At 41.4% G+C, this 24,269-nt stretch overlaps 2 protein-coding genes across 3 annotated transcripts in view; both read left to right on the top strand.

Annotated features, from left to right (window-relative positions):
• The window catches only part of frem1b (Fras1 related extracellular matrix 1b), a 136,768-nt gene that overhangs the window by 86,335 nt on the left and 26,164 nt on the right, over positions 1-24,269 (top strand). The gene's annotated exons all lie outside the window — the stretch shown is intronic.
• Positions 31-4,138, top strand: LOC141359570 (uncharacterized). The gene is made up of 15 exons (XM_073862240.1): positions 31-63; positions 216-282; positions 361-416; positions 564-699; positions 784-839; positions 978-1,134; positions 1,213-1,268; positions 1,416-1,464; positions 1,548-1,630; positions 1,731-1,799; positions 1,930-2,017; positions 2,101-2,205; positions 2,292-2,338; positions 2,489-2,573; positions 2,659-4,138. The coding sequence occupies exons 1-15, from the start codon at positions 38-40 to the stop codon at positions 2,713-2,715; spliced, it is 1,137 nt and encodes a 378-aa protein (XP_073718341.1). The 5' UTR covers positions 31-37; the 3' UTR covers positions 2,716-4,138.

The raw sequence follows: 24,269 nt of genomic DNA, 5'->3' as shown, positions 1-24,269 counted from the left end.
TTACTTACAGCAAAATACCGCTGACGGTGTTGAGGGCATGGAGGTTGATGGTTCATCTTCTCAGTAAGTTTATCAAAGTCTCTTTAAATTCATCTGTAACCAGTCTAGTATTAAGTTTAGAAGTGTTTTTAAATCTTTTACAGTAAACATAATTTTTTTATTGTTTAAATGTTTTCAGAAAAAGTTCTTGACAATATATTTTAATGTGTTTTTAGACCTTCACCTCCAGATGGCTTGGCAACTCCGTTTGCGCCTCCTCAACCTCTGCCTCCGTCCTTTCTGGTAGATTGTGAACATTATGAGTGCCAGTATTAATGAAAAAGTATGTAAGTGTATTAAACATGATTGTTTTATTTACAGCAAAATATCACAGACGCTCTGAAGGACATGAAGGTTGAGGACAGTTCCTTATCTCAGTAAGTTTATCAAAGTCTTTCTAAATGCATCTGTAACTAGTGTGGTATTACCTTTAGCTGTGTTTTTAAATCTTTTACAGTAAACTTTTTTATTGTTCATATGTTAGCAGAAACAGTTCTTTAACATTTTATTAAATGTGTTTTTAGACCTTCACCTTCACATGGTTCGTCGGCCGCAGTTGCACCTCCTCCAGCAGGGGTCCTTTCCTTCCCTCCTCCTGCACCTGCTCCACAGCCTCCAGCAGCAGTTGCACCTCCTCAACCTCCGCCTTCGTCCTCTCTGGTAGATTGTGAAGCTTATTAGTGTCAATATTAATGAAAAACTAATTTCATGTACATGTATTAAACATGATTGTTTTGTTTACAGCAAAACAACACAGACGCTGTGGAGAACATGGAGGTTGAGGACAGTTCATCTTCTCAGTAAGTTTATCAAAGTCTCTCTAAATTCATCTGTAACCAGTATTACGTTCAGTTGTGTTTTTAAATCTTTTACAGTAAACTTAATATTTTAAATGTTTGCAGAAATGGTTCTTAACCAATTTTTAAATGTGTTTTTAGACATTCACCTCCACATGGTCTATCAGCCGCAGTTGCGCCTCCTCAGCCCCATACGCCTCCTCCAGCAGGGGTCCTCTCCTCCCCTCCTCCTGCACCTGCTCCACGGCCTCCAGCTGCATTTGCACCTCCTCAGCCCCAGGCACCTCTGTCCTCTCTGGTAGATTGTGAACATTATTAGTGTCAATATTAATGAAAAAGTATGTAAATGTATTAAACATGATTGTTTTATTTACAGCAAAATATCGCAGACGCTTTGCAGGACATGAAGCTTGAGGACCGTTCATCTTCTCAGTAAGTTTATCAAAATCTCTCTAAATTCATCTGTAATCAGTCTAGTATTACCTTTTAGTTGTGTTTTTAAATCTTGTACAGTAAACTTTTTTATTGTTTAAATGTTAGCAGAAACAGTTCTTACAGTCTCTTTATTTGTATGTGTAGACTTCCACCTCCTCCGTCCAGGAAGCGTCGGGCTCCATCTCCTCAACAGGTAGATTTAAACTGACGCCTTTAGCAGAACTTAATGTTAATTTCAGTTTGTTTTAATATACGTATATTAAATCTTAATTACAGCAAAATAATGGAGTCAGAGATGAGATGGAGCCGACGCCAAAGAGGGCCAAACTGTGCTTAACAGCAAGCGATCTTAAAGCTCAGTAAGTTTATCATTGTCTGTCTGTTTTAGACTTTACCTTTTTTATTTGCACAAATGTTTACAGAAACAGTTATTGACATTATATTTAAATGTGTTTTTAGACCTTCATCTCCCAGTGGTCTTTCGGCCGCATTTGCGCCTCCTCAGCCCCAAACGCCTCCGTCGTCTCAGTAAGTTTATCAAAGTCTCTATAAATTCATCTGTAACCAGTCTAGTATTACGTTTAGCTGTGTTTTAAATTTTTTATTGTTTCAATGTTAGCAGAAACAGTTCTTACCGTATCTTTATTTGTATGTGTAGACTTTCACCTCCTCAAGATCAAAGGCCTCCTCTTGCGCCTCCTTCTCTACCTCCGTCCAGGAAGCGTCGGGCTCCATCTCCTCTACAGGTAGATTTAAACTGAAGCCTTTAGCAGAACTTAATGTTAATTTCAATGTTTTTTAATATACGTGTATTAAATCTTAATTACAGCAAAATAATGGAGTCAGAGATGAGATGGAGCCAAAGCCAAAAAAGGCCAGACTGTTTGGGCCATTGGATGAGGTCACGCCTCCTCAGGCCCAGACGTCCTCTCAGGTAGATTTCACCAAAGCCCTAAACATTATTAATGACAATTTCATTATGAATTTAATTTATTAAAACTTTGATTGTTTTATTTACAGCAAAATAAAGCAGACGCTGGGGAGGTGGACTCTTCTTCTGTTTCTCAGTAAGTCGTTATTTCAACCTTAACCTTTGTTATATTACATTTAGTTTTTGATTTGAGATCTTTTATCATGTTTTAGATCTTTTAGTGATCTTTTAATTGTTTGCTGATGCAATTCTCACAGTACTTTTATATGTATTTATCTAATCTCAGTCAGCCAATTCAGCAAGTGCCTCCAACCGTCTCTCCTCCTCCTCAGCGTCGCTGTCTAAAGCGTCCAGCTCCTTGTACTGCTCAGGTAGATTTATAACAGAGCTCTGAGCAAAACAAATTCGATTAAAAAGTTATTTAGTGTCTTAAATCTCTGTTTGCTTTCTTTGCAGGAAGCATCTGAAGACATGGTCTCCCCGATCAAGAAACCCAGACTTGGATTGATTTAAAAAATATCAAGAGGAGCATCAACCTGACCTCCTCAAACCCCACCCTCATATGGAGAAAATAAATAAAAATATTTTTTTATGAAACAGAGATTAGTGCAGAAAACCAAAATTATTTGTGACACATTCATTATGTTCATTTAATGTGACAAACTTAAATGTAATTTAAATGTAATCAGGTTTTACCAACATTTCCATCACCCACTAGAAAGCAAGCTTACTGTAAACCTTATAAGACAAAGACCCAAGTTAGGTTGAAATCACTGGGAGAGAAACTTTACTTAATTCTTATAGTAACACTAAGCAGGACAGATCACAGATGAGTTCAAGGAGTAAACTGTAAACTAACTTAAAATCAATTCAAGATCTTTACATCTTCTAACAATCTGAATACAATCTTAAAAGATCAGAAGGTTTAAAAACGTCTCCCTACAGCTTATGACGTATAATATATGAGATATTTCTGACTGCAGCATAACACTTATTTTTATTATCATAAGCAAACATTAAAGTTTATTGGTTATGACATGGACGACTAATGAAAACTTGACCGTAAATCATTTCTGAAGAGTTTGTTTTTAATAAACACAGTAAATAATATTTTATTTAATATGTAAAGGTGAAAACATCTGTAAGATTTACACTGTAAGAGAGATCTGTATATGAAGTGTTGACTGTTAATGTTTGTATATGATTCACATTGTTTTCTTTATCACATTGCATGCAGGGATCTTGATGGCCACATAAAGGAGGTGACTTATATAGCAGCACAACATTTTATTCATCTGTTTCAAAGGTAAGTCATTTTATTAAAAATGTTACTTTGTAAAGTCACTGTTTTATTATTATGAGTCATTTGAAATGATAAACATCCAGTGATGCTCTGAATGAACTGAGATTTATTCATAAAAACATTAACACACAGTGTTTCTGCTCATCTCATGTTATTCTTGATAGAGTAGTATTGCATCCTTTATCTCTGAAGAGTCTTTAGTTTTATCAGATTTATAAAAGACAGATCAGCTGAACCCCTGGAGGTAAACCGCAGACGGAGCGAGTCACGAGTTTAGTTAATGACACTAAGCTTCATTGGACGTCTGCGCATGCGTGCACTTATGATGAGCGTTCAGCAGGCATTGAAGCACATATTATAATGTTAAAGCAGTTTTATTATTTAAAGTTGGAAATATCAATTGCTGTCTATCTCTGTCGTAGAAAATGTTTTTTTTAGTTTTTTTTTTAAATAAAATATTTTTTAATAAAATTGATTGTCATTTGTTATTGGACTGAATATTTTACCTAATTTTGTTCATTATTAATATATCTTCAAGTATCAGTGGTTGAATAAATTAAACGCAAGTTAATAAATGTTACGACACAGTACATTTCCACATCAATTCTGTCGATTCATAAAAAACTCATCACTCTCTTTTACTTATTAGATAATATGAGAAGAATCTCAATTTATAAATATAGCTGCAAGCAGCAATGGCGGGCCCTCGCACGTTTTTTTACCGCTACACGGTGCGTCTGAGAGAACGATGCACGGCGGGCAAGGGCATCAAGTGGGTAAAATATCAGTGGGCTATTTAATGTTGTTTCTGAGGCATTTGGGGACTGTAGGTAAAAGAAACCCCACATTTTAGACAAACAGGGGCACTAGTGAGGCACTTAAGAGACACGCCTGTGTGTGACCTTTTTGTCAACACTTAACAGCCGAAAACTCTCATGTGTGTGCCAAATTTAAACTTAAACTAAGCACGCCAAGAGCGTTAAATATGCCTGAAATTAAAGTAAAGTTTGAAGCGTTGCCATGGGAACAGCGTTCGAGATGTCAAAAATTCCTTCGCAATTTATCATCTACAATGTCTCAGCATTATGTTGACCACTTCTGGTGTCAATCGCATGAATCCCATACGTGGAGTATTTAAAGGTTCACAGCATGTAACTGTCAGCCTTAAATATGTGTAAAAATGAAAGTAAAGTTTGATGCACTGCCATGGCAACAGCGTTTGAGATATCAAAAATCCCTTCGCAATTTATCATCTACAATGTCTTGGCATCATCTTGACCACTTCTCGTGTCAATCGCATGAAAATCCTAGAAGGAGTATTTAAAAGTTAACTGTATGCAACTGAAGGGCTTAAATATGCCTTTAAAATGAAAGTAAAGTTTGACCCGTTGCCATGGGAACAGCGTTTGAGATATCAAAAATCCCTTCGCAATTTATCATCTACAATGTCTCGGCATCATCGTGACCACTTTTGGTGTCAATCGCATGAAAATCCTAGGAGGAGTATTTAAAAGAACATTGCATGGAACTTAAAAAAAAATCCAGCTTTGTGACTGACACACTTCCTGGCGCCTGCTGGTGGCGCTATACCCGGGAGTCACAATAGGCACATCGATGCAATCGGAATCTTCAGACGAACAAACACCCCGCGTGTCATTACAATAAGACATTTTTTGCCTTAGATATTAGACACTTCCTGTTTCTCTGTTTTCGCCATGACTTTGCCGCTTCGCCATTGCAACACCGTTCGAGATATCAAAAATCCCTTCGCAATTTAGCAAGTCCAATGTCTTGACATCATGATCACCACGTTTGGTGTCATTTGCTTGAATCCCCTAGGAGGAGTATTCAAAAGTTCACCGCATGCATTTTTTAAACAATCCAAAATGGCGGACTTCCTGTTGGGCGGAGCTAAAATGTTAGAGGGCGAAAGTTGTTCGGGTCGATGAGATCTATATGTGTACCAACTTTCGTAAATGTGCGTACATGTTTGCCCGATCTGCGCACTACTGTTTGTTTTTGCATTACAGGGGGCGCTACAGAGCCCCCGTGCCACGCCCGTGTTCCAGCCTTTGTCTGTTCGCAATGACGGACGACTCTAACGTCTGTGCCAAATTTCAAGAGTTTTCGAGTATGTTAAGGCACCCAAAATGCCCAAAAGTGTTAAAAAAAAAAAAATAAAAATAAAAATAAAAAAAAAAAAAAAAAAAAAAATATAGCTGCAAGCAGCGATGGCGGGCCCTCGCACGTTTTTTTACCGCTACACGGTGCGTCCGAGAAAACGATGCACGGTGGGCAAGGGCATCAAGTGGGTAAAATATCAGTGGGCTATTTAATGTTGTTTCTGAGCCATTTGGGGACTGTAAGTAAAAGAACCCCCACATTTTAGACAAACGGGGGCACTAGTGAGCCACTTAAGAGACACGCCTATGTCTGACCTTTTTGTCAACACTTAACAGCCGAAAACTCTGATGTGTGTCCCAAATTTAAAGTTCAACTAAGCACGCCAAGAGCCTTAAACATGCCTGAAATTAAAGTAAAGTTTGATGCGTTGTCATGGGAACAGCGTTCGAGATGTCAAAAATTCCTTCGCAATTTATCACCTACAATGTCTCGGCATCATGTTGACCACTTCTGGTGTCAATCGCATGAATCCCATACGAGGAGTATTTAAAGGTTCACAGCATGTAACTGTCAGCCTTAAATATGTGTACAAAGTGAAAGCAAAGTTTGACGCGTTGCCATGGCAACAGCGTTCGAGATATCAAAAATCCCTTCCCAATTTATCATCTACAATGTCTCAGCATCATATTGACCACTTCTCGTGTAAATCGCATGAAAATCCTAGGAGTATTTAAAAGTTAACTGTATGCAACTGAAAGGCTTAAATATGCCTTTAAAATGAAAGTAAAGTTTGACGCGTTGTCATGGGAACAGCGTTTGAGATATCAAAAATCCCTTCGCAATTTATCATCTACAATGTCTCGGCATCATGGTGACCACTTTTGGTGTCAATCGCACGAAAATCCTAGAAGGAGTATTTAAAAGAACATTGCATGGAACTTTTAAAAAAATCCAGCTTTGTGACTGACACACTTCCTGGCGCCTGGTGGTGGCGCTATACCCGGGAGTCACAATAGGCACATCGATGCGATCAGAATCTTCAGACGAACAAACACCCCGCGTGTCATTACAATAAGACATTTTTTGCCTTAGATATTAGACACTTCCTGTTTCTCTGATTTCGCCACAACTTTGTCGGCTCGCCACGGCAGAACCGTTCGAGATATCAAGAATCCCTTCGCAATTTAGCAAGTCCAATGTCTCGACATCATGTTCACCACTTTTGGTGTCAATCGCATGCATCCTCTAGGAGGAGTATTCAAAAGTTCAACGCATGCATTTTTTAAACAATCCAAAATAGCTGACTTCCTGTTGGGCGGAGCTTAAATGTTAGAGGGCGAAAGTTGTTCGGGTCGATGAGATCTATATGCGTACCAACTCTCGTACATGTGCGTACATGTTTGCACGATCTGTGCATCAATGTTTTTTTTTGCATTACAGGGGGCGCTACAGAGCCCCCGTGCCACGCCCGTGTTCCAGCCTTTGTCTGTTCGCAATGACGGACGACTCTGACGTCTGTGCCAAATTTCAAGAGTTTTCGAGTATGTTAAGGCATCCAAAATGCCCAAAAGTGTTAAAAAAAATATAAATGAAAAAAAAAAATAAAAATAAAAAAAAAAAAAATAATAAATTCGAGCAAAAACAATAGGGCTTCGCACCTTTCGGTGCAGGCCATTCTGGCCTGCTCCTCGGTGCTCGGGCCCTAAATATAGCTGCAAGCAGCGATGGCGGGCCCTCGCACGTTTTTTTTACCGCTACACGGTGCCTCCGAGAAAACGATGCACGGTGGGCATGTGCATCAAGTGGGTAAATATCATTGGACTATTTCATGTTGCTACTGATCCATTTAGGTACTGTAGGTAAAAGAAACCCCACATTTTAGACAAACGGGGGAACTAGTGAGACACTAAATAGACACGCCTTTATCTGACGTTTTTTTCTACACTTAACAGCCGACAACTCTGATGTGTGTGCCAAATTTAAATTTAATCTAAGCACGCCAAGAGCCTTAAATATGCCTGAAATAAAAGTAAAATTTGTCGCGTTGCCCTAGGAACAATATTCGAGATATCAAAAATCCCTTCGCAATTTATCATCTACAATGTCTCGGCATCATGTTGACCACTTTTGGTGTCAATCGCATGAAAATCCTAGAAGGAGTATTTAAAAGTTAACTGTATGGAACTGAAAGGCTTAAATATGCCTTTAAAATGAAAGTAAAGTTTGACGCGTTGCCATGGGAACAGCGTTTGAGATATCAAAAATCCCTTCGCAATTTATCATCTACAATGTCTCAGCATCATGTTGACCACTTTTGGTGTCAATCGAATGAATATCCTAGAAGGAGTATTTAAAAGAACATCGGATGGAACTGTCAAAAAAATCCACCTTTGTGACTGACACACTTCCTGGCGCCTGGTGGTGGCGCTATACCCGAGACTCACAATAGGCACATCGATGCGATCGGAATCTTCAGACGAACAAACGCCCCGCGTGTCATCACAATAAGACATTTTTTGCCTTAGATATTAGACACTTCCTGTTTCTCTGATTTCGCCATGACTTTGTCGCTTCGCCATGGCAGAACCGTTCGAGATATCAAAAATCCCTTCGCAATTTAGCAAGTACAATGTCTCGACATCATGATCACCACGTTTGGTGTCAATCCCATGAATCCCCTAGAAGGAGTATTCAAAAGTTCACCGCATGCATTTTTTAAACAATCCGAAATAGCCGACTTCCTGTTGGGCGGAGCTTAAATGTTAGAGTACGAAAGTTGTTCGGGTCGATGAGATCTATATGCGTACCAGCTTTCGTACATGTGCGTACATGTTTGTCCAAACTGTGCACCAATGTTTTTTTTTTCATTACAGGGGGCGCTACAGAGCCCCCCTGCCACGCCCGTGTTCCAGCCTTTGGTTTTCTGCGATGACGGACGACTCTGACGTCTGTGCCAAATTTCAAGAGTTTTCGAGTATGTTAAGGCACTCAAAATTCCCAAAAGTGTTGAAAAAAATTATAAAAAAAAAAAAAAAAAAAAAAAAAAATAAAAAAATTAATAATCCGAGCAAAATCAATAGGGCTTCGCACCTTTCGGTGCAGGCCATTCTGGCCTGCTCCTCGGTGCTCGGGCCCTAAATATAGCTGCAAGCAGCAATGGCGGGCCCTCGCACGTTTTTTTTCCGCTACACGGTGCCTCCAAGAAAACGACGCAAAGTGGGCACGTGCATCAAGTGGGTAAATATCAGTGGACTATTTCATGTTGCTACTGACCAATTTGGGTACTGTAAATAAAAAAAACCCCACATTTAGACAAACGGGGCGCTAGTGAGCCACTAAATAGACACGCCTTTATCTGACCTTTTTGTCAAAACTTAACAGCTGACAACTCTCATGTGTGTGCCAAATTAAAAGTTAATCTAAGCACGCCAAGAGCCTTAAATATGCCTGAAATTAAAGTAAAGTTTGAAGCGTTGCCATGGAAACAGCGTTCGAGATGTCAAAAATTCCTTCGCAATTTATCATCTACAATGTCTCAGTATCATGTTGACCACTTTTGGTGTCAATCGCATGAATATCCTAGGAGTATTTAAAAGAACATTGGATGGAACAGTCAAAAAAATCAACCTTTATGACTGCAACACTTCCTGGCGCCTGGTGGTGGCGCTATACCCGGGAGTCACAATAGGCACATCGATGCGATCGGAATCTTCAGACGAACAAACACCTTGCGTGTCATCACAATAAGACATTTTTTGCCTTAGATATTAGACACTTCCTGTTTCTCTGATTTCGCCATGAATTTGTCGCCTCGCCATGGCAGAACCGTTCGAGATATCAAAAATCCCTTCGCAATTTAGCAAGTACAATGTCTTGACATCACGTTCACCACGTTTGGTGTCAATCCTATTAATCCACTAGGAGGAGTATTTAAAAGTTCACCGCATGCATTTTTTAAACAATCCAAAATGGCCGACTTCCTGTTGGGCGGAGCTAATATGTTAGAGTACGAAAGTTGTTCGGGTCGATGAGATCTATATGCGTACCAACTTTCGTACATGTGCGTGCATGTTTGTCCGATCTATGCACCAATGTTTTTTTTTTCCATTACAGGGGGCGCTACAGAGCCCCCCTGCCACGCCCGTGTTCCAGCCTTTGGTTTTCTGCGATGACGGACGACTCTGACGTCTGTGCCAAATTTCAAGAGTTTTCGAGTATGTTAAGGCACTCAAAATTCCCAAAAGTGTTGAAAAAAATAATAAAAAAAAAAAAAAAAAAAAAAAAAAAAAAAAAATATAGCTGCAAGCAGCGATGGCGGGCCCTCGCACGTTTTTTTACCGCTACACGGTGCCTCCGAGAAAACGATGCACGGTGGGCAAGTGCATCGTGTGGGTAAATATCGGTGGACTATTTATGTTGTTACTTACCCAATTAGGGACTGTAAGTAAAAGAGACCCCATATTTTAGACAAACGGGGGTGCTAGTCAGCCACTAAATAGACACGCCTTTATCTGACGTTTTTGTCAACACTTAACAGTCGAAAACTCTGATGTGTGTGCCAAATTTAAAGTTCAACTAAGCACGCCAAGAGCCTTAAACATGCCTGAAATTAAAGTAACGTTTGACGCGTTGCCATGGGAACAGCGTTCGAGATGTCAAAAATTCCTTCGCAATTTATCATCTACAATGTCTCGGAATCATGTTGACCACTTCTCGTGTCAATCGCATGAATCGCATACGAGGAGTATTTAAAGGTTCACAGCATGTAACTGTCAGCCTTAAATATGTGTAAAAATGAAAGTAAAGTTTGACACGTTGCCATGGGAACAGCATTCGAGATATCAAAAATCCCTTCGCAATTTATCATCTACAATGTCTCGGCATCATGTTGACCACTTCTCGTGTCAATCGCATGAATCGCATACGAGGAGTATTTAAAGGTTCACAGCATGTAACAGTCAGCCTTAAATATGCTGGAAAGTGAAAGCAAAGTTTGACGCGTTGCCATGGGAACAGCGTTTGAGATATCAAAAATTCCTACGCAATTTATCATCTACAATGTCTCACCATTATGTTGGCCACTTCTGGAGTCAATCACATTATTTCCTCAGGAGGAGTATTTAAAAGTTTCCGCATGCAGATGTAAGGTTTAAATATGCCTTAAAAACGAAAGTAAAGTTTGACAGGTTGCCATGGGAACAGCGTTTGAGATATCAAAAATCCCTTCACAATTTTTTTTATCTACAATGTCTCGGCATCATGACGACCACTTCTCGTGTCAAACGCATGAAAATCCTAGGACGAGTATTTAAAAGTTAACAGCATGCAACTAAAAGGCTTAAATATGCCTTTAAAATGAAAGTAAAGTTTGACGTGTTGCCATGGGAACAGCTTTTGAGATATCAAAAATCCCTTCGCAATTTATCATCTACAATGTCTCGGCATCATGATGACCACTTTTGGTAACAATCGCATGAAAATCCTAGAAGGAGTATTTAAAAGAACATCGCATGGAACTGTGAAAAAAAATCACCTTTGTGACTGACACACTTCCTGGCGCCTGGTGGTGGCGCTATACCCGGGAGTCACAATAGGCACATCGATGCGATCGGAATCTTTAGACGAACAAACATCCCGCATGGCATCACAATAAGATATTTTTTGCCTCAGATATTAGACACTTCCTGTTTCTCTGAATTCGCTATGAATTCATCGCCTCGCCATGGCGGAACCGTTCGAGATATCAAAAATCCCTTCGCAATTTAGCAAGTACAATGTCTCGACATCATGTTCACCACTTTTGGTGTCAATCGCATTCATCCTCTAGGAGGAGTATTTAAAAGTTCAACGCATGCATTTTTTGAACAATCCAAAATGTCCGACTTCCTGTTGGGCAGAGCTAATATGTTAGAGTACGAAAGTTGTTCGGGTCGATGAGATCTATATGCGTACCAACTTTCGTACATGTGCGTACATGTTTGTCCGATCTGTGCACCAATGTTTTTTTTTTCATTACAGGGGGCGCTACAGAGCCCCCCTGCCACGCCCAGGTTCCAGCCTTTGGTTTTCTGCGATGACGGACGACTCTGACGTCTGTGCCAAATTTCAAGAGTTTTCGAGTATGTTAAGGCACTCAAAATTCCCAAAAGTGTTGAAAAAAATAATAAAAAAAAAAAAAAAAAAAAAAAAAATAATAAAAATAATAATCCGAGCAAAATCAATAGGGCTTCGCACCTTTCGGTGCAGGCCATTCTGGCCTGCTCCTCGGTGCTCGGGCCCTAAATATAGCTGCAAGCAGCAATGGCGGGCCCTCGCACGTTTTTTTACCGCTACACGGTGCGTCCGAGAAAACGATGCACGGTGGGCAAGGGCATCAAGTGGGTAAAATATCAGTGGGCTATTTAATGTTGTTTCTGAGCCATTTGGGGACTGTAGGTAAAAGAAACCCCACATTTTAGACAAACAGGTGCACTAGTGAGCCACTTAAGAGACACGCCTATGTCTGACCTTTTTGTCAACACTTAACAGCTGAAAACTCTGATGTGTGCAGAGATGTATAGTAACGAAGTAGAACTACTTCACTACTGTACTTAAGTACTAATAGGCAGTATCTGTACTCTACTGAAGTATTATTTTTTTCTCCTACTTCCACTTTTACTTCAGTACATATTTTCGATGAGTTTAATACTTTTACTCCAATACATTTTTTATGTGCTGCATAGTTACTCGTTACACTCAAATGCTACGAATCATTCCAAACCCACATTGTCACTGCCGGAGCGGTGATACACATTAGAAACACACACAGATTGTGGTCTAAACCAATAGGAGATAGTGAAGAGCGGACCCCTCCCTCCCTCTCACTCACAAATATGAGCCGCAGTTGTGGACAAATGTGAAGTGAAGAGAGAACCAAAGTGCACGAGAGAGACCGATAGAGAGAGAGAATTCGCGAGAAAGGGCGAGTGTGCGCGAAAGAATGAAACCTAAATACATTGAAACATCTTGTACCTTTACCTATTACCATTACATCGACTAATATTTTATTAATTCTGAATTCTCTATTGCCATATTAGTTAAATTAATCTGAACATTCCTGTCCTTGTACTCCTGCTACAGCCAAAGCAATTGTGAGTGTCCTTTAGCTTAAACATTTGAAATAATATAAACAATATTATATTCAAACTTTTGACTGTTTTCTTTAATAACTACATTACACAATACTTGTACTTTTACTTTCAGTACTTGAGTAGTATATTTTAAAATAAACTACTTGCAATACTTAAGTACAAAACATGTTTAATACTTCAGTACTTCCACTTAAGTGGTGTGCTCACTTTTTTGATAGAGCACTTGTACTTTTACTCAAGTCTGGGTCCCTAGTACTTTATACATCTCTGGATGTGTGTGCCAAATTTAAAGTTCAACGAAGCACGCCAAGAGCCTTAAACATGCCTTAAATTAAAGTAAAGTTTGACGTGTTGCCATGAGAACAGCGTTCGAGATGTCTAAAATTCCTTCGCAATTTATCATCTACAATGTCTCGGCATCATGTTGACCACTTCTGGTGTCAATCGCATGAATCCCATACGAGGAGTATTTAAAGGTTCACAGCATGTAACTGTCAGCCTTAAATATGTGTAAAAATGAAAGTAAAGTTTGATGCATTGCCATGGGAACAGGGTTTGAGATATCAAAAATCCCTTCGCAATTTATCATCTACAATGTCTCGGCATCATGTTGACCACTTCTCGTGTCAATCGCATGAAAATCCTAGAAGGAGTATTTAAAAGTTAACTGTATGAAAGGCTCAAATATGCCTTTAAAATGAAAGTAAAGTTTGACAGGTTGCCATGGGAACAGCGTTTGAGATATCAAAAATCCCTTCGCAATTTATCATCTACAATGTCTCGGCATCATGTTGACCACTTCTCGTGTCAATCGCATGAAAATCCTAGAAGGAGTATTTAAAAGTTAACTGTATGGAACTGAAAGGCTTAAATATGCCTTTAAAATGAAAGTAAAGTTTGACGCGTTGCCATGGGAACAGCGTTTGAGATATCAAAAATCCCTTCGCAATTTATCATCTACAATGTCTCGGCATCATGGTGACCACTTTTGGTGTCAATCGCATGAAAATCCTAGAAGGAGTATTTAAAAGAACATTGCATGGAACTTTCAAAAAAATCCAGCTTTGTGACTGACACACTTCCTGGCGCCGGGTGGTGGCGCTATACCCGAGACTCACAATAGGCACATCGATGCGATCGGAATCTTCAGACGAACAAACACCCCGCGTGTCATTACAGTAAGACATTTTTTGCTTTAGATATTAGACACTTCCTGTTTCTCTGATTTCGCCACAACTTTGTCGGCTCGCCATGGCAGAACCGTTCGAGATATCAAAAATCCCTTCGCAATTTAGCAAGTCCAATGTCTCGACATCATGTTCACCACTTTTGGTGTCAATCGCATGCATCCTCTAGGAGGAGTATTCAAAAGTTCAACGCATGCATTTTTTAAACAATCCAAAATAGCCGACTTCCTGTTGGGCGGAGCTTAAATGTTAGAGGGCGAAAGTTGTTCGGGTCGATGAGATCTATATGCGTACCAACTCTCTTACATGTGCGTACATATTTGCACGATCTGTGCATCAATGTTTTTTTTTGCATTACAGGGGGCGCTACAGAGCCCCCGTGCCACGCCCGTGTTCCAGCCTTTGCCCGTTCGCAATGACGGACGACTCTGACGTCTGTGCCAAATTTCAAGAGTTTTCGAGTATGTTAAGGCACCCAAAATGCCCAAAAGTGTTAAAAAAAATAAAAATAAAAATATAGCTGCAAGCAGCAATGGCGGGCCCTCGCACGTTTTTTTACCGCTACACGGTGCCTCCGAGAAAACGACGCAAAGTGGGCACGTGCATCAAGTGGGTAAATATCAGTGGACTATTTCATGTTGCTACTGACCAATTTGGGTACTGTAGGTAAAAGAAACCCCACATTTTAGACAAACGGGGGCGCTAGTGAGCCACTAAATAGACACGCCTTTATCTGACCTTTTTGTCAACACTTAACAGCCGACAACTCTCATGTGTGTGCCAAATTTAAAGTTAATCTAAGCACGCAAAGAGCCTTAAACATGCCTGAAATTAAAGTAAAGTTTGAAGCGTTGCCATGGCAACAGCATTCGAGATGTCAAAAATTCCTTCGCAATTTAGCATCTATAATGTCTCAGCATCATGTTGACCACTTTTGGTGTCAATCACATAAACATTCTAGGAGGAGTATTTAAAAGAACATCACATGGAACTGTCAAAAAAATCAACCTTTGTGACTGCAACACTTCCTGGCACCTGGTGGTGGCGCTATACCCGAGACTCACAATAGGCACATCGATGCGATCAGAATCTTCAGACGAACAAACACCCTGTGTGTCATAATAATAAGACATTTTTTACCTTAGATATTAGACACTTCCTGTTTCTCTGATTTCGCCATGAATTTGTCGCCTCGCCATGGCAGAACCGTTCGAGATATCAAAAATCCCTTCGCAATTTAGCAAGTACAATGTCTCGACATCATGATCACCACGTTTGGTGTCAATCCCATGAATCCCCTAGAAGGAGTATTCAAAAGTTCACAATATGCATTTTTTAACCCTCCAAAATGGCCGACTTCCTGTGGGGCGGAGCTAATAGGTTTGATTGTGAAAGTTGTTCGGGTCGATGAGATCTATATACGTACCAACTTTCGTACATGTGCGTACATGTTTGCCCGATTTGTGCACCAATATTTTTTTTGCATTACAGGGGGCGCTACAGAGCCCTACTGCCACACCCGTGTTCCAGCGTTTACCCAGACCTAATGGCCGACGACTTTGAGGTCTGTGCCAAATTTCCGGTGTTTTCGAGCATGTTAAGGCACCCAAAGTGCATGCCAAGTGCTTAAATATCCCTGAAAATGAAAGTAAAGTTTGACGTGTTGCCATGGGAGCAGCATTCGAGATATCAAAAATCCCTTCGCAATTTATCATCTACTATGCCTCAGCATCATGTTGACCACTTTTGGTGTCAATCGCATGAAAATCCTAGGAGGAGTATTTAAAAGAACATCGCATGGAACTGTCAAAAAATCCACCTTTTGTGACTGCCACACTTCCTGGTGCCTGTTGGTGGCGCTATACCCGAGACTCACAATAGGCACATCGATGCGATCGGAATCCTTGGCCGAACATACACACTGCGTTTCATCCCAATAAGACATTTTTTGCTTTAGATATTAGACACTTCCTGTTTCTCTGAATTCGCCACAACTTTGTCGCCTCGCCATGGCAGGACCGTTGGAGATATCAAAAATCCCTTCACAATTTAGCAAGTCCAATGTCTCAGCATCATGTTCACCACGTTTGGTGTCAATTGTATGAATTCCCTAGGAGAAGTATCTAAAAGTTCATGACTGACACACTTCCTGGCGCCTGGTGGTGGCGCTATACCTGAGACTCACAATAGGCACATCAATGCGATCGGAATCTTCACACAAACAAACTCCCCGCTTGGCATAACAATAAGAATTTTTTTGCCTTAGATATTAGACACTTCCTGTTTCTCTGATTTCGCCACAATTTTGTCGCCTCGCCTTGGCAGGACCGTTCGAGATATCAAAAATCCCTTCGCAATTTAGCAAGTACAATGTCTCGACATCATGATCACCACGTTTGGTGTCATTCGCATGAATCCCCTAGAAGGAGTATTTAAAAGTTCACCGCATGCATTTTTTAAACAATGCAAAATAGCTGACTTCCTGTTGGGCGGAGCTTAAATGTTAGAGGGCGAAAGTTGTTCGGGTTGATGAGATTTATAAGCGTACCAATTCTCGTACATGTGCGTACATTTTTGCCCGATCTGTGCATCAATGGTTTCTTCTGCATTACAGGGGGCGCTACAGAGCCCCTGTGCCACGCCCGTTGTCCAGCCTTTGGTTTTCTGCAATGACGGACGACTTTGACGTCTTTGCCAAATTTCAAGAGTTTTCGAGTATGTTAAGGCACCCAAAATGCCCAAAAGTGTTAAAAAAAATAAAAATAAAAAAAAAATATAGCTGCAAGCAGCGATGGCGGGCCCTCGCACGTTTTTTTACCGCTATACGATGCCTCCGAGAAAACGATGCACGGTGAACAAGTTCGTCAAGTGGGTAAATATCAGTGGGCTATTTTATGTTGTTATTGACCCATTTGGGGACTGTAGGTAAAAGAAACCCCACATTTTAGACAAACGGGGGCGCTGGTGAGCCACTTAAGAGACACGCCTATGTCTGACCTTTTTTTCGACAACTCTGATGTGTGTGCCAAGTTTTAGGTTAATCTTAGCACGCCAAGAGCCTTAAACATGCCTAAAATTAAAGTAAAGTTTGACGAGTTGCCATGGGAACAGCGTTGGAGATATCAAAAATCCCTTCGCAATTTATCATCTACAATGTCTCGGCATCATGTTGACCACTTTTGGTGTCAATCGCATGAAAATCCTAGAAGGAGTATTTAAAAGAACATTGGATGGAACTGTCAAAAAAATCCACCTTTGTGACTGACACACTTCCTGGCACCTGCGTGGTGGCGCTATACCCGAGACTCACAATAAGCACATCGATGCGTTCGGAATCTTCAGACGAACAAACGTCCTGCGTATCATTACAATAAGACATTTTTTGCCTTAGATATTAGACACTTCCTGTTTCTTTGATTTCGCCATGACTTTGTCGCTTCGCCATGGCAGAACCGTTCGAGATATCAAAAATCCCTTCGCAATTTAGCAAGTACAATGTCTCGACATCATGTTGACCACTTTTGGTGTCAATCGCATGAAAATCCTAGAAGGAGTATTTAAAAGAACATTGGATGGAACTGTCAAAAAAATCCACCTTTGTGACTGACACACTTCCTGGCGCCTGGTGGTGGCGCTATACCCGAGACTCACAATAGGCACATCGATGCGTTCGGAATCTTCAGACGAACAAACGTCCTGCGTATCATTACAATAAGACATTTTTTGCCTTAGATATTAGACACTTCCTGTTTCTCTGATTTCGCCATGACTTTGTCGCTTCGCCATGGCAGAACCGTTCGAGATATCAAAAATCCCTTCGCAATTTAGCAAGTACAATGTCTCGACATCATGTTCACCGCGTTTGGTGTCAATCGCATAAATCCCCTAGGAGGAGTATTTAAAAGTTCATCACATGCGTTTTTGAAACAATCAAAAATGGCCGACTTCCTGTTGGGCGGAGCTAATAGGTTTAAGGGCGAAAGTTGTTCAGGGCGATGAGATCTATATGTGTACCAACTCTCGTACATGTGCGTACATTTTTGCCCGATCTGTGCCCCAATGTTTGTTTTTGAATTACAGGGGGCGCTACAGAGCTCCCTTGCCACGCCCGTGGTCCGGCCTTTGCCCGGACCTGATGGCCGACGACTCTGACGTCTGTGCAAAATTTCAAGAGTTTTTGAGTATGTTAAGGCCCCCAAATTGCCCCGAAACGTAAAAAAAAAATAAAAAATAAAAATAATAATAAAAAATATAGCTGCAAGCAGCGATGGCGGGCCCTCGCACGTTATTTTTCCGCTACACGGTGCGTCCGAGAAAGCGATGCACGGTGGGCAAGGGCCTCAAGTGGGTAAATATCAGTGGGCTATTTAATGTTGTAACTGACCCATTTGGGGACTGTAGGTAAAAGAAACCCCACATTTTAGACAAACGGGGGGGGGCTAGTCAGCCACTAAATAGACACGCCTTTATCTGACCTTTTTGTCAACACTTAACTGCCAACAACTCTGATGTGTGTGCCAAATTTAAAGTTAATCCAAACACGCCAAGAGCCTTAAAAAAAAGCCTTAAATAAAAGTAAAGTTTGACGCGTTGCCATGGGAACAGCATTCGAGATATCAAAAATCCCTTCGCAATTTATCATCTACAATGTCTCAGCATCATGTTGACCACTTTTGGTGTCAATCGAATGAATATCCTAGAAGGAGTATTTAAAAGAACATCGGATGGAACTGTCAAAAAAATCCACCTTTGTGACTGACACACTTCCTGGCGCCTGGTGGTGGCGCTATACCCGGGAGTCACAATAGGCACATCGATGCGATCGGAATCTTCAGACGAACAAACACCCCGCGTGTCATCACAATAAGACATTTTTTGCCTTAGATATTAGACACTTCCTGTTTCTCTGATTTCGCCATGACTTTGTCGCTTCGCCATGGCAGAACCGTTCGAGATATCAAAAATCCCTTCGCAATTTAGCAAGTACAATGTCTCGACATCATGATCACCACGTTTGGTGTCAATCCCATGAATCCCCTAGAAGGAGTATTCAAAAGTTCACCGCATGCATTTTTTAAACAATCCGAAATAGCCGACTTCCTGTTGGGCGGAGCTTAAATGTTAGAGGGCGAAAGTTGTTCGGGTCGATGAGATCTATATGCGTACCAACTCTCGTACATGTGCGTACATTTTTGCCCGATCTGTGCCCCAATGTTTGTTTTTGAATTACAGGGGGCGCTACAGAGCTCCCTTGCCACGCCCGTATTCCAGCCTTTGCATGAGCCTAGTGGCACGCGATTCTGACGTGTGTGCCAAATTTCAAGACTTTTCGAGTATGTTAAGGCTCCCAAATTAGCACAAGTGTTGAAAAAAAAAAAAAAAATAAAAAAAAAAATTATAATAAATTCGAGCAAAAACAATAGGGCTTCGCACCTTTCGGTGCAGGCCATTCTGGCCTGCTCCTCGGTGCTCGGGCCCTAATAATAATCCGAGCAAAAACAATAGGGCTTCGCACCTTTCGGTGCAGGCCATTCTGGCCTGCTCCTCGGTGCTCGGGCCCTAATAAAAAAAAAATAATAAATTCGAGCAAAAACAATAGGGCTTCGCACCTTTCGGTGCAGGCCATTCTGGCCTGCTCCTCGGTGCTCGGGCCCTAATAAAAAAAAAAATAATAAATTCGAGCAAAAACAATAGGGCTTCGCACCTTTCGGTGCAGGCCATTCTGGCCTGCTCCTCGGTGCTTGGGCCCTAATAATAAATTCGAGCAAAACCAATAGGGCTTCGCACCTTTCGGTGCAGGCCATTCTGGCCTGCTCCTCGGTGCTCGGGCCCTAAATATAGCTGCAAGCAGCGATGGCGGGCCCTCGCACGTTTTTTTAACGCTACACGGTGCCTCCGAGAAAACGATGCACGGTGGGCAAGTGCATCAAGTGGGTAAATATCAGTGGACTATTTCATGTTGCTACTGACCAATTTGGGTACTGTAGGTAAAAGAAACCCCACATTTTAGACAAACGGGGGCACTAGTGAGCCACTTAATAGACACGCCTTTATCTGACCTTTTTGTTAACACTTAACAGCCGAAAACTCTAAATTTGGCACACACATCAAAGTTAATCTAAGCACGCCATGAGCCTTAAATATGCCTGAAATTAAAGTAAAGTTTGAAGCGTTGCCATGGCAACAGCGTTCGAGATGTCAAAAAATCCTTCGCAATTTAGCATCTACAATGTCTCAGCATCATGTTGACCACTTTTAGTGTCAATCGCATAAACATTCTAGGAGGAGTATTTAAAAGAACATCACATGGAACTGTCAAAAAAATCAACATTTGTGTCTGCAACACTTCTTGGCGCCTGGTAGTGGCGCTATACCCCGAGACTCACAATAGGCACATCGATGCGATCAGAATCTTCAGACGAACAAACACCCCGTGTGTCATCACAATAAGACATTTTTTACCTTAGATATTAGACACTTCTTGTTTCTCTGATTTCGCAATGAATTTGTCGCCTCGCCATGACAGAACCGTTCGAGATATCAAAAATCCCTTCGCAAATTAGCAAGTACAATGTCTCGGCATCATGTTCACCACGTTTGGTGTCAATCCCATTAATCCCCTAGAAGGAGTATTCAAAAGTTCACCGTATGCATTTTTGAAACCATCTAAAATGGCCGACTTCCTGTTGGGCGGAGCTAATAGGTTTGATTGTGAAAGCTGTTCGGTCGATGGGATCTATATACGTACCAACTCTCGTACATGTGCTTACATGTTTGCCCGATTTGTGCACCAATAATTTTTTTGCATTATAGGGGGCGCTACAGAGCACTACCGCCACGCCCGTGTTCCAGCATTTGCCCGGTCCTAATGGCCAATGACTTTGAGGTCTGTGCCAAATTCCCGGTGTTTTCGAGCATGTTAAGGCACCCAAAGTGCATACCAAGTGCTTAAATATGCCTGAAAATGAAAGTAAAATTTTACGTGTTGCCATGGGAGCAGCATTCGAGATATCAAAAATCCCTTCGCAATTTATCATCTACAATGCCTCAGCATCATGTTGACCACTTTTGGTGTCAATCGCATGAAAATCCTAGGAGGAGTATTTAAAAGAACATCGCATGGAACTGTCAAAAATCCACCTTTTGTGACTGCCACACTTCCTGGTGCCTGTTGGTGGCGCTATACCCAAAACTCACAATATGCACATCGATGCGATCGGAATCCTTGGCCGAACATACACACTGTGTTTCATCCCAATAAGAAATTTTTTGCTTTAGATATTAGACACTTCCTGTTTCTCTGAATTCGCCATAAATTTGTCGCCTCGCCATGGCAACACCGTTCGAGATATCAAAAATCCCTTCGCAATTTAGCAAGTCCAATGTCTCAGCATCATCTTCACCACGTTTGGTGTCAATCGTATGAATTCCCTAGGAGAAGTATTTAAAAGTTCATGACTGACACACTTCCTGGCGCCTGGTGGTGGCGCTATACCCGGGAGTCACAATAGGCACATCAATGCGATCGGAATCTTCAGAAGAACAAACACTCCGCATGGCATCACAATAAGACTTTTTTTGCCTTAGATATTAGACACTTCCTGTTTTTCTGAATTCGCCATGACTTTGTCGCCTCGCCATGGCAGAACCGTTCGAGATATCAAAAATCCCTTCGCAATTTAGCAAGTCCAATGTCTTGACATCATGATCACCACGTTTGGTGTCAATCCCATGAATCCCCTAGAAGGAGTATTTAAAAGTTCACTGCATGCATTTTTTAAACAATCCAAAATGGCTGACTTCCTGTTGGGCGGAGCTAAAATGTTAGAGGGCGAAAGTTGTTCGGATCGATGAGATCTATATGCGTACCAACTCTCGTACATGTGCGTACATGTTTGCACGATCTGTGCACCAATGTTTTTTCTTGCATTACAGGGGGCGCTACAGAGCCCCTGTGCCACGCCCGTGTTCCAGCCTTTGCCCGTTCGCAATGACGGACGACTCTGACGGCTGTGCCAAATTTCAAGAGTTTTCGAGTATGTTAAGGCACCCAAAATGCCCAAAAGTGTTAAAAAAAATAAAAATAAAAATAAAAATAAAAATAAAAAAAAAAATAAATATAGCTGCAAGCAGCGATGGCGGGCCCTCGCACGTTATTTTTCCGCTACACGGTGCGTCCGAGAAAACGATGCACGGTGGGCAAGGGCCTCAAGTGGGTAAATATCAGTGGGCTATTTAATGTTGTTACTGACCCATTTGGGGACTGTAGGTAAAAGAAACCCCACATTTTAGACAAACGGGGGGGGGGTGGCTAGTCAGCCACTAAATAGACACGCCTTTATCTGACCTTTTTGTCAACACTTAACTGCCAACAACTCTGATGTGTGTGCCAAATTTAAAGTTAATCCAAACACGCCAAGAGCCTTAAAAAAGCCTTAAATAAAAGTAAAGTTTGACGCGTTGCCATGGGAACAGCGTTCGAGATGTCAAAAATTCCTTCGCAATTTAGCATCTCCAATGTCTCAGCATCATGTTGACCACTTTTGGTGTCAATCGAATGAATATTCTAGAAGGAGTATTTAAAAGTTCACTGCATGGAACTGAAAGGCTTCAATATGCCTTTAAAATGAAAGTAAAGTTTGACACGTTGCCATGGGAACAGCATTCGAGATATCAAAAATCCCTTCGCAATTTATCATCTACAATGTCTCAGCATCATGTTGACCACTTTTGGTGTCAATCGAATGAATATCCTAGAAGGAGTATTTAAAAGAACATCGGATGGAACTGTCAAAAAAATCCACCTTTGTGACTGACACACTTCCTGGCGCCTGGTGGTGGCGCTATACCCGAGACTCACAATAGGCACATCGATGCGATCGGAATCTTCAGACGAACAAACACCCCGCGTGTCATCACAATAAGACATTTTTTGCCTTAGATATTAGACACTTCCTGTTTCTCTGATTTCGCCATGACTTTGTCGCTTCGCCATGGCAGAACCGTTCGAGATATCAAAAACCCCTTCGCAATTTAGCAAGTACAATGTCTCGACATCATGATCACCACGTTTGGTGTCAATCCCATGAATCCCCTAGAAGGAGTATTCAAAAGTTCACCGCATGCATTTTTTAAACAATCCGAAATAGCCGACTTCCTGTTGGGCGGAGCTTAAATGTTAGAGGGCGAAAGTTGTTCGGGTCGATGAGATCTATATGTGTACCAACTCTCATACATGTGCGTACATTTTTGCCCGATCTGTGCCCCAATGTTTGTTTTTGAATTACAGGGGGCGCTACAGAGCTCCCTTGCCACGCCCGTATTCCAGCCTTTGCATGAGCCTAGTGGCACGCGACTCTGATGTGTGTGCCAAATTTCAAGACTTTTCGAGTATGTTAAGGCTCCCAAATTAGCACAAGTGTTGAAAAAAATAAAAAAAAAAAAAATAATAAATTCGAGCAAAAACAATAGGGCTTCGCACCTTTCGGTGCAGGCCATTCTGGCCTGCTCCTCGGTGCTCGGGCCCTAATAAATTCGAGCAAAAACAATAGGGCTTCGCACCTTTCGGTGCAGGCCATTCTGGCCTGCTCCTCGGTGCTCGGGCCCTAATAAATTCGAGCAAAACCAATAGGGCTTCGCACCTTTCGGTGCAGGCCATTCTGGCCTGCTCCTCGGTGCTCGGGCCCTAATAATAATCCGAGCAAAAACAATAGGGCTTCGCACCTTTCGGTGCAGGCCATTCTGGCCTGCTCCTCGGTGCTCGGGCCCTAATAATAATCCGAGCAAAATCAATAGGGCTTCGCACCTTTCGGTGCAGGCCATTCTGGCCTGCTCCTCGGTGCTCGGGCCCTAACAATAGGGCTTCGCACCTTTCGGTGCAGGCCATTCTGGCCTGCTCCTCGGTGCTCGGGCCCTAATAAATGTGCGTGTAAATACATTGTCATTATTGAGCCAGAAATGTTAACATATGATACCTAAGTGATAATGCTCACATAGTACAGAAACACATGATGCTAAATAATAATTAATTATTTAATAAGGGACAGAAGTTGTCTCTGCCTGCAGTCTCTGATAGGAATGTGCATTTAAAGGGATGGTTCACCCAAAAATGAAAATTCTGTCATCATTTACTCACCCTCATGTTGTTATAAACCCACATAAATGTCTTTGTTCTGATGAACACAAGAGAAGATATTTTGAGAAATGTTTGTAAGCAAACTATTCATGGACCCCATTCACTTCCATAGTAGGAAAAAGGTATATTATGGAAGTAAATGGTGCCCACAAACTGTTTGCAAACATTTCTCAAAATATCTTCCTTTG

This window comes from Misgurnus anguillicaudatus, chromosome 23 (genome assembly GCF_027580225.2).
Source record: "Misgurnus anguillicaudatus chromosome 23, ASM2758022v2, whole genome shotgun sequence".
NCBI lineage: Eukaryota > Metazoa > Chordata > Actinopteri > Cypriniformes > Cobitidae > Misgurnus > Misgurnus anguillicaudatus.
This window is presented reverse-complemented; position numbering and strand designations above follow the sequence as displayed.